The following is an 11,187-nucleotide window of genomic DNA, read 5'->3' on the forward strand; positions in this document are numbered from 1 at the left end:
GCTCCCGATCACTGTCCAGTGACCCCTGGATAGAGAGAGAGGAAATCAGCCAGGGTTCCTGCTCCCGATCACTGTCCAGTGACCCCTGGGTTAGAGAGAGGGAAAATCAGCCAGGGTTCCTGCTCCTGATCACTGTCCAGTGACCCCTGGGTTAGAGAGAGGGGAAATCAGCCAGGGTTCCTGCTCCTGATCACTGTCCAGTGACCCCTGGGTTAGAGAGAGGGGGAAATCAGCCAGGGTTCCTGCTACCGATCACTGTCCAGTGACCCCTGGGTTAGAGAGAGGGGGAAATCAGCCAGGGTTCCTGCTCCCGATCACTGTCCAGTGACCCCTGGGTTAGAGAGAGAGGAAATCAGCCAGGGTTCCTGCTCCTGATCACTGTCCAGTGACCCCTGGGTTAGAGAGAGGGGGAAATCAGCCAGGGTTCCTGCTCCCGATCACTGTCCAGTGACCCCTGGGTTAGAGAGAGAGGAAATCAGCCAGGGTTCCTGCTCCCGATCACTGTCCAGTGACCCCTGGGTTAGAGAGAGAGGGAAATCAGCCAGGGTTCCTGCTCCCGATCACTGTCCAGTGACCCCTGGGTTAGAGAGAGGGGGAAATCAGCCAGGGTTCCTGCTCCCGATCACTGTCCAGTGACCCCTGGGTTAGAGAGAGAGGAAATCAGCCAGGGTTCCTGCTCCCGATCACTGTCCAGTGACCCCTGGGTTAGAGAGAGAGAGGAAATCAGCCAGGGTTCCTGCTCCCGATCACTGTCCAGTGACCCCTGGGTTAGAGAGAGGGGGACATCAGCCAGGGTTCCTGCTCCTGATCACTGTCCAGTGACCCCTGGGTTAGAGAGAGGGGGAAATCAGCCAGGGTTCCTGCTCCCGATCACTGTCCAGTGACCCCTGGGTTAGAGAGAGGGGGAAATCAGCCAGGGTTCCTGCTCCTGATCACTGTCCAGTGACCCCTGGGTTAGACAGAGGGGAAATCAGCCAGGGTTCCTGCTCCTGATCACTGTCCAGTGACTCCCGGGTTAGAGAGAGAGGGGATATCAGCCAGGGTTCCTGCTCCCGATCACTGTCCAGTGACCCCTGGGTTAGAGAGAGGGGGAAATCAGCCAGGGTTCCTGCTCCCGATCACTGTCCAGTGACCCCTGGGTTAGAGAGAGAGGAAATCAGCCAGGGTTCCTGCTCCCGATCATTGTCCAGTGACCCCTGGGTTAGAGAGAGGGGAAATCAGCCAGGGTTCCTGCTCCCGATCACTGTCCAGTGACCCCTGGGTTAGAGAGAGGGGGAAATCAGCCAGGGTTCCTGCTCCCGATCACTGTCCAGTGACCCCCAGGTTAGAGAGAGGGGGAAATCAGCCAGGGTTCCTGCTCCCGATCACTGTCCAGTGACCCCTAGGTTAGAGAGAGGGGGAAATCAGCCAGGGTTCCTGCTCCTGATCACTGTCCAGTGACCCCTAGGTTAGAGAGAGGGGGAAATCAGCCAGGGTTCCTGCTCCCGATCACTGTCCAGTGACCCCCAGGTTAGAGAGAGGGGGAAATCAGCCAGGGTTCCTGCTCCCGATCACTGTCCAGTGACCCCCTGGGTTAGAGAGAGGGGAAATCAGCCAGGGTTCCTGCTCCTGATCACTTTCCAGTGACCCCTGGGTTAGAGAGAGGGGGAAATCAGCCAGGGTTCCTGCTCCTGATCACTGTCCAGTGACCCCTGGGTTAGAGAGAGGGGGAAATCAGCCAGGGTTCCTGCTCCCGATCACTGTCCAGTGACCCCTGGGTTAGAGAGAGGGGAAATCAGCCAGGGTTCCTGCTCCTGATCACTGTCCAGTGACCCCTGGGTTAGAGAGAGGGGAAATCAGCCAGGGTTCCTGCTCCCGATCACTGTCCAGTGACCCCTGGGTTAGAGAGAGGGGGAAATCAGCCAGGGTTCCTGCTCCTGATCACTGTCCAGTGACCCCTGGGTTAGAGAGAGGGGAAATCACTCCTCTCCCCATCCCCCACTCTCCCCCTCCCCCTCTCCCTCTCCCCCTCCCCCTCCCCGCTGCCCTCCTGATCTCTCCCATTCCCAATTCCAGGATGTGAAGGAGGTGAGGACCAATTCCCCGAGCTCGGAAGGAGCTTGGAACAGTTAAAGACCAGCCTTTCACCCTATTTAATTATGGATGGCCCTGCCCTGTCGAGGCAGCTTTTAAATTCAACAGTCCATTTGCGACTAAATTGAATTTGAGGCTGCCTCTCAATCACATCGTTCCTCCGACAGTCCTGACCGCTCTCGGCAGTCGGACATCTCTCTCTCCCTCTCGCCCTCCCTCACTCGCTCTCTCTCTCTCTCTCCCTCTCGCCCTCCCTCACTCGCTCTCTCTGTCTCTCTCTCTCCCTCTCGCCCTCCCTCACTCGCTCTCTCTGTCTCTCTATCTCTCGTTCCCTCACTCGCTCTCTCTGTCTCTCCCTCTCGCCCTCCCTCACTCGCTCTCTCTCGCTCTCCCTCTCGCCCTCCCTCACTCGCTCTCTCTGTCTCTCTATCTCTCTCTTGTTCCTTCACTCGCTCTCTCTGTCTCTCTATCTCTCTCTAGTTCCCTCACTCGCTTTCTCTGTCTCTCTATCTCTCTCTTGTTCCCTCACTCACTCTCTCTGTCTCTCTATCTCTCTCTAGTTCCCTCACTCACTCTCTCTGTCTCTCTATCTCTCTCTAGTTCCCTCACTCGCTCTCTCTGTCTCTCTATCTCTTGTTCCCTCACTCGCTCTCTCTGTCTCTCTATCTCTTTTTCCCTCACTCGCTCTCTCTGTCTCTCTATCTCTCGTTCCCTCACTCACTCTCTCTGTCTCTCTATCTCTCGTTCCCTCACTCACTCTCTCTGTCTCTCTATCTCTTGTTCCCTCACTCGCTCTCTCTGTCTCTCTATCTCTCTCTTGTTCCTTCACTCGCTCTCTGTGTCTATCTATCTATCTCTTGTTCCCTCACGCGTTCTCTCTGTCTGTCTATCTCTCTCTTGTTCCCTCACTCGCTCTCTCTCTCTATCTCTCTCTCTGTCTCCCTCTCTCTTTTGTTCCTTCACTCTCTCTCTGTCTCTCTCTTGTTCCCTCACTCATTCTCTCTGTCTCTCTATCTCTCTCTTGTTCCCTCACTCGCTCTCTCTGTCTCTCTATCTCTCTCTTGTTCCTTCACTCGCTCTCTCTGTCTCTCTATCTCTCTCTAGTTCCTTCACTTGCTCTCTCTGTCTCTCCATCTCTCTCTTGTTCCCTCACTCGCTCTCTCTGTCTCTCTATCTCTCTCTTGTTCCCTCACTCTCTCTCTGTCTCCCTCTCTCTTTTGTTCCTTCACTCTCTCTCTGACTCTCTCTCTATCACTCTCTCTGTCTCTCTAGCTCTCTCTTCTTCCCTCACTCTCTATCTCTATCTCTCTGTTTCTCGCTCTCTTTCGTTCCTTCACTCTCTATCTCTGACTCTCTCTCTCTCTCTGTCTCTCTCTCTATCTATCTCTCTCTCTCTGTCTCTCTCTCTTGTTCCTTCCCTCTCCCTCTGATTCTCACTCTCTCTGACTCTCTGTCGCTCTCTCTTGTTCGCACACTCTTTCTCTGTCTCTCTCTCTGTCTCTCTCTTGTTCCTTCAATCTCTCTCTATCTCTCTCTCTCCGTCTCCCTCTTTTGTTCCCTCACTATCCCTCACTCTCCCTCTCGCATCCCTCTCTCTCTCTTGTTCCCTCACTCTCCCTCTCACATCCCTCTCTCTCTCTTGTTCCCTCACTCTCCCTCTCACTTTCCCTCTCTCTCTCTATCTCTCTCTCTGTCTCCCTCTCTTGTTCCCTCACTTTCCCTCACTCTCCCTCTCACATCCCTCTCTCTCTCTTGTTCCCTCACTCTCCCTCTCACTTTCCCTCTCTCTCTCTATCTCTCTCTCTCCGTCTCCCTCTCTTGTTCCCTCACTCTCCCTCTCACTTTCCCTCTCTCTCTCTATCTCTCTCTCTGTCTCCCTCTCTTGTTCCCTCACTTTCCCTCACTCTCCCTCTCACATCCCTCTCTCTCTCTTGTTCCCTCACTCTCCCTCTCACTTTCCCTCTCTCTCTCTATCTCTCTCTCTGTCTCCCTCTCTTGTTCCCTCACTTTCCCTCACTCTCCCTCTCACATCCCTCTCTCTCTCTTGTTCCCTCACTCTCCCTCTCACTTTCCCTCTCTCTCTCTCGCTCTCTCACTCTCTCTCACTCATTCTCCCGCTCATCGTCCCCCTGCCTCCCTGCTCTGGAGGTGGGCGATCTCAATCTGAAGGAAGTGGGGACTGAGGGACGAGGCGAGGATGGGTTTTGTGATGGATTTCTTCACCTATGAAACACCGAAATCAGTGGTGGTGAAGAGCTGGACGATTGGAATCATAAACCGCCTGTTACAACTACTGATCATTCTGTACTTTGTGGGGTAAGTGGGGAACGGGAGAGAGAGCGACAGGTTGGAGGGAGAGAGGATGTTAGAGAGAAGGAACAGGGCACAGAGAGTTCAGAGAACAGAAAGGACGACTTTCAGCATCGCAGGACGATCGAGAGCCTGACCCACAATCAAGGACTGATTGAAGTGGAGTCAATCTTGTAAATGTAGGAAAAAGGGCAGCCAATTGTGCACAGCAAGATCCCATAAACAGCAATAAGATGAGCAACTCACGGTGTGTTATTATATAATATATATACAGGAGTGTTATACCCGGTAACACACGGTGTGTTATTATATAATATATATACAGGAGTGTTATACCCAGTAACGCACGGTGTGTTATTATATAATATATATACAGGAGTGTTATACCCGGTAACACACGGTGTGTTATTATATAATATATATACAGGAGTGTTATACCCAGTAACACACGGTGTGCTATTATATAATATATATACAGGAGTGTTATACCCAGTAATGCACGGTGTGTTATTATATAATATATATACAGGAGTGTTATACCCGGTAACGCACGGTGTGTTATTATATAATATATATACAGGAGTGTTATACCCGGTAACGCACGGTGTGTTATTATATAATATATATACAGGAGTGTTATACCCAGTAACGCACGGTGTGTTATTATATAATATATATACAGGAGTGTTATACCCGGTAACACACGGTGTGTTATTATATAATATATATACAGGAGTGTTATACCCGGTAACACACGGTGTGTTATTATATAATATATATACAGGAGTGTTATACCCCGTAACACACGGTGTGTTATTATATAATATATATACAGGAGTGTTATACCCAGTAACGCACGGTGTGTTATTATATAATATATATACAGGAGTGTTATACCCAGTAACGCACGGTGTGTTATTATATAATATATATACAGGAGTGTTATACACAGTAACACACGGTGTGTTATTATATAATATATATACAGGAGTGTTATACCCAGTAACACACGGTGTGTTATTATATAATATATATACAGGAGTGTTATACCCAGTAACACACGGTGTGTTATTATATAATATATATACAGGAGTGTTATACCCGGTAACACACGGTGTGTTATTATATAATATATATACAGGAGTGTTATACCCGGTAACACACGGTGTGTTATTATATAATATATATACAGGAGTGTTATACCCGGTAACACACAGTGTGTTATTATATAATATATATACAGGAGTGTTATACCCAGTAACGCACGGTGTGTTATTATATAATATATATACAGGAGTGTTATACCCGGTAACACACAGTGTGTTATTATATAATATATATACAGGAGTGTTATACCCAGTAACACACGGTGTGTTATTATATAATATATATACAGGAGTGTTATACCCGGTAACGCAAGGTGTGTTATTATATAATATATATACAGGAGTGTTATACCCAGTAACACACGGTGTGTTATTATATAATATATATACAGGAGTGTTATACCCGGTAACACACGGTGTGTTATTATATAATATATATACAGGAGTGTTATACCCAGTAACACACGGTGTGTTATTATATAATATATATACAGGAGTGTTATACCCAGTAACACACGGTGTGTTATTATATAATATATATACTGGAGTGTTATACCCAGTAACACACGGTGTGTTATTATATAATATATATACAGGAGTGTTATACCCAGTAACGCACGGTGTGTTATTATATAATATATATACAGGAGTGTTATACCCAGTAACACACAGTGTGTTATTATATAATATATATACAGGAGTGTTATACCCGGTAACACACGGTGTGTTATTATATAATATATATACAGGAGTGTTATACCCAGTAACACACGGTGTGTTATAATATAATATATATACAGGAGTGTTATACCCAGTAACACACGGTGTGTTATTATATAATATATATACAGGAGTGTTATACCCAGTAACACACGGTGTGTTATTATATAATATATATACAGGAGTGTTATACCCAGTAACACACGGTGTGTTATTATATAATATATATACAGGAGTGTTATACCCAGTAACGCACGGTGTGTTATTATATAATATATATACAGGAGCGTTATACCCGGTAACGCACGGTGTGTTATTATACAATATATATACAGGAGCGTTATACCCAGTAACACACGGTGTGTTATTATATAATATATATACAGGAGCGTTATACCCAGTAACACAGTGTGTTATTATATAATATATATACAGGAGTGTTATACCCAGTAACACACGGTGTGTTATTATATAATATATATACAGGAGTGTTATACCCAGTAACACACGGTGTGTTATTATATAATATATATACAGGAGTGTTATACCCAGTAACACACGGTGTGTTATTATATAATATATATACAGGAGTGTTATACCCAGTAACGCACGGTGTGTTATTATATAATATATATACAGGAGTGTTATACCCGGTAACGCACGGTGTGTTATTATATAATATATATACAGGAGTGTTATACCCAGTAACACACGGTGTGTTATTATATAATATATATACAGGAGTGTTATACCCAGTAACACACGGTGTGTTATTATATAATATATATACAGGAGTGTTATACCCAGTAACACACGGTGTGTTATTATATAATATATATACAGGAGTGTTATACCCAGTAACGCACGGTGTGTTATTATATAATATATATACAGGAGTGTTATACCCGGTAACGCACGGTGTGTTATTATATAATATATATACAGGAGTGTTATACCCAGTAACACACGGTGTGTTATTATATAATATATATACAGGAGTGTTACACCCAGTAACACACAGTGTGTTATTATATAATATATATACAGGAGTGTTATACCCGGTAACACATCAAACACTCCCAGGGGCAGGTACAGGGTTAGATACAGAGTAAAGCTCCCTCTACACTGTCCCATCACACACTCCCAGGGTCAGGTACAGGGTTAGATACAGAGTAAAGCTCCCTCTACACTGTCCCATCAAACACTCCCAGGGTCAGGGACAGGGTTAGATACAGAGTAAAGCTCCCTCCACACTGTCCCATCAAACACTCCCAGGGTCAGGTACAGGGTTAGATACAGAGTAAAGCTCCCTCTACACTGTCCCATCAAACACTCCCAGGGTCAGGGACAGGGTTAGATACAGAGTAAAGCTCCCTCCACACTGTCCCATCAAACACTCCCAGGGTCAGGTACAGGGTGAGATACAGAGTAAAGCTCCCTCCACACTGTCCCATCAAACACTCCCAGGGTCAGGTACAGGGTGAGATACAGAGTAAAGCTCCCTCCACACTGTCCCATCAAACACTCCCAGGGTCAGGTACAGGGTTAGATACAGAGTAAAGCTCCCTCCACACTGTCCCATCAAACACTCCCAGGGTCAGGGACAGGGTTAGATACAGAGTAAAGCTCCCTCTACACTGTCCCATCAAACACTCCCAGGGTCAGGGACAGGGTTAGATACAGAGTAAAGCTCCCTCTACACTGTCCCATCAAACACTCCCAGGGTCAGGGACAGGGTTAGATACAGAGTAAAGCTCCCTCTACACTGTCCCATCAAACACTCCCAGGGTCAGGGACAGGGTTAGATACAGAGTAAAGCTCCCTCTACACTGTCCCATCAAACACTCCCAGGGTCAGGGACAGGGTGAGATACAGAGTAAAGCACCCTCTGCACTGTCCCATCAAACACTCCCAGGGTCAGGGACAGGGTTAGATACAGAGTAAAGCTCCCTCTACACTGTCCCATCAAACACTCCCAGGGTCAGGGACAGGGTTAGATACAGAGTAAAGCTCCCTCTACACTGTCCCATCAAACACTCCCAGGGTCAGGGACAGGGTTAGATACAGAGTAAAGCTCCCTCTACACTGTCCCGTCAAACACTCCCAGGGTCAGGTACAGGGTTAGATACAGAGTAAAGCTCCCTCTACACTGTCCCATCAAACACTCCCAGGGGCAGGTACAGGGTTAGATACAGAGTAAAGCTCCCTCTACACTGTCCCGTCAAACACTCCCAGGGTCAGGTACAGGGTTAGATACAGAGTAAAGCTCCCTCTACACTGTCCCATCAAACACTCCCAGGGGCAGGTACAGGGTTAGATACAGAGTAAAGCTCCCTCTACACTGTCCCATCAAACACTCCCAGGGCAGGTACAGGGTTAGATACAGAGTAAAGCTCCCTCTACACTGTCCCATCAAACACTCCCAGGGTCAGGTACAGGGTTAGATACAGAGTAAAGCTCCCTCTACACTGTCCCATCAAACACTCCCAGGGTCAGGTACAGGGTTAGATACAGAGTAAAGCTCCCTCTACACTGTCCCATCAAACACTCCCAGGGTCAGGGACAGGGTTAGATACAGAGTAAAGCTCCCTCTACACTGTCCCATCAAACACTCCCAGGGTCAGGTACAGGGTTAGATACAGAGTAAAGCTCCCTCTACACTGTCCCATCAAACACTCCCAGGGTCAGGTACAGGGTTAGATACAGAGTAAAGCTCCCTCTACACTGTCCCATCAAACACTCCCAGGGTCAGGGACAGGGTTAGATACAGAGTAAAGCTCCCTCTACACTGTCCCGTCAAACACTCCCAGGGTCAGGTACAGGGTTAGATACAGAGTAAAGCTCCCTCCACACTGTCCCATCAAACACTCCCAGGGTCAGGTACAGGGTTAGATACAGAGTAAAGCTCCCTCTACACTGTCCCATCAAACACTCCCAGGGTCAGGGACAGGGTTAGATACAGAGTAAAGCTCCCTCTGCACTGTCCCATCAAACACTCCCAGGGTCAGGTACAGGGTTAGATACAGAGTAAAGCTCCCTCTACACTGTCCCATCAAACACTCCCAGGGTCAGGTACAGGGTTAGATACAGAGTAAAGCTCACTCTACACTGTCCCATCAAACACTCCCAGGGTCAGGTACAGGGTTAGATACAGAGTAAAGCTCCCTCTACACTGTCCCATCAAACACTCCCAGGGTCAGGGACAGGGTTAGATACAGAGTAAAGCTCCCTCTGCACTGTCCCATCAAACACTCCCAGGGTCAGGTACAGGGTTAGATACAGAGTAAAGCTCCCTCTACACTGTCCCATCAAACACTCCCAGGGTCAGGTACAGGGTTAGATACAGAGTAAAGCTCACTCTACACTGTCCCATCAAACACTCCCAGGGTCAGGTACAGGGTTAGATACAGAGTAAAGCTCCCTCTACACTGTCCCATCAAACACTCCCAGGGTCAGGTACAGGGTTAGATACAGAGTAAAGCTCCCTCTACACTGTCCCATCAAACACTCCCAGGGTCAGGTACAGGGTTAGATACAGAGTAAAGCTCCCTCTACACTGTCCCATCAAACACTCCCAGGGTCAGGTACAGTGTTAGATACAGAGTAAAGCTCCCTCTACACTGTCCCATCAAACACTCCCAGGGTCAGGTACAGGGTTAGATACAGAGTAAAGCTCCCTCTACACTGTCCCATCAAACACTCCCAGGGTCAGGTACAGGGTTAGATACAGAGTAAAGCTCCCTCTACACTGTCCCATCAAACACTCCCAGGGTCAGGGACAGGGTTAGATACAGAGTAAAGCTCCCTCTACACTGTCCCATCAAACACTCCCAGGGCAGGTACAGGGTTAGATACAGAGTAAAGCTCCCTCTACACTGTCCCATCAAACACTCCCAGGGTCAGGGACAGGGTTAGATACAGAGTAAAGCTCCCTCTACACTGTCCCATCAAACACTCCCAGGGTCAGGTACAGGGTTAGATACAGAGTAAAGCTCCCTCTACACTGTCCCATCAAACACTCCCAGGGTCAGGTACAGGGTTAGATACAGAGTAAAGCTCCCTCTACACTGTCCCATCAAACACTCCCAGGGCAGGTACAGGGTTAGATACAGAGTAAAGCTCCCTCTACACTGTCCCATCAAACACTCCCAGGGTCAGGGACAGGGTTAGATACAGAGTAAAGCTCCCTCTACACTGTCCCGTCAAACACTCCCAGGGTCAGGTACAGGGTTAGATACAGAGTAAAGCTCCCTCTACACTGTCCCATCAAACACTCCCAGGGTCAGGGACAGGGTTAGATACAGAGTAAAGCTCCCTCTACACTGTCCCATCAAACACTCCCAGGGCAGGTACAGGGTTAGATACAGAGTAAAGCTCCCTCTACACTGTCCCATCAAACACTCCCAGGGTCAGGGACAGGGTTAGATACAGAGTAAAGCTCCCTCTACACTGTCCCATCAAACACTCCCAGGGTCAGGTACAGGGTTAGATACAGAGTAAAGCTCCCTCTACACTGTCCCATCAAACACTCCCAGGGTCAGGTACAGGGTTAGATACAGAGTAAAGCTCCCTCTACACTGTCCCATCAAACACTCCCAGGGCAGGTACAGGGTTAGATACAGAGTAAAGCTCCCTCTACACTGTCCCATCAAACACTCCCAGGGTCAGGGACAGGGTTAGATACAGAGTAAAGCTCCCTCTACACTGTCCCGTCAAACACTCCCAGGGTCAGGTACAGGGTTAGATACAGAGTAAAGCTCCCTCTACACTGTCCCATCAAACACTCCCAGGGTCAGGTACAGGGTTAGATACAGAGTAAAGCTCCCTCTACACTGTCCCATCAAACACTCCCAGGGCAGGTACAGGGTTAGATACAGAGTAAAGCTCCCTCTACACTGCCCCATCAAACACTCCCAGGGCAGGTACAGGGTTAGATACAGAGTAAAGCTCCCTCTACACTGTCCCATCAAACACTCCC

The 11,187-nt window shown here is 48.0% G+C and overlaps 1 protein-coding gene across 1 annotated transcript in view; it reads left to right on the plus strand.

The window, feature by feature from the left end:
- Positions 1–4,270: 4,270 nt before the first annotated feature.
- Positions 4,271–11,187, plus strand: part of LOC137319591 (P2X purinoceptor 3-like) — a gene marked incomplete at its 3' end in the record, with an annotated part of 48,678 nt that continues 41,761 nt past the window's right edge. The window contains exon 1 of the mRNA XM_067981688.1: positions 4,271–4,389. Within this exon, the coding sequence (XP_067837789.1) occupies positions 4,271–4,389 (119 nt within the window). The remainder of the gene's footprint in view (positions 4,390–11,187) is intronic.

Source organism: Heptranchias perlo, unplaced genomic scaffold, assembly GCF_035084215.1.
Source record: "Heptranchias perlo isolate sHepPer1 unplaced genomic scaffold, sHepPer1.hap1 HAP1_SCAFFOLD_876, whole genome shotgun sequence".
In the NCBI taxonomy this organism is placed as follows: Eukaryota; Metazoa; Chordata; class Chondrichthyes; order Hexanchiformes; family Hexanchidae; genus Heptranchias; species Heptranchias perlo.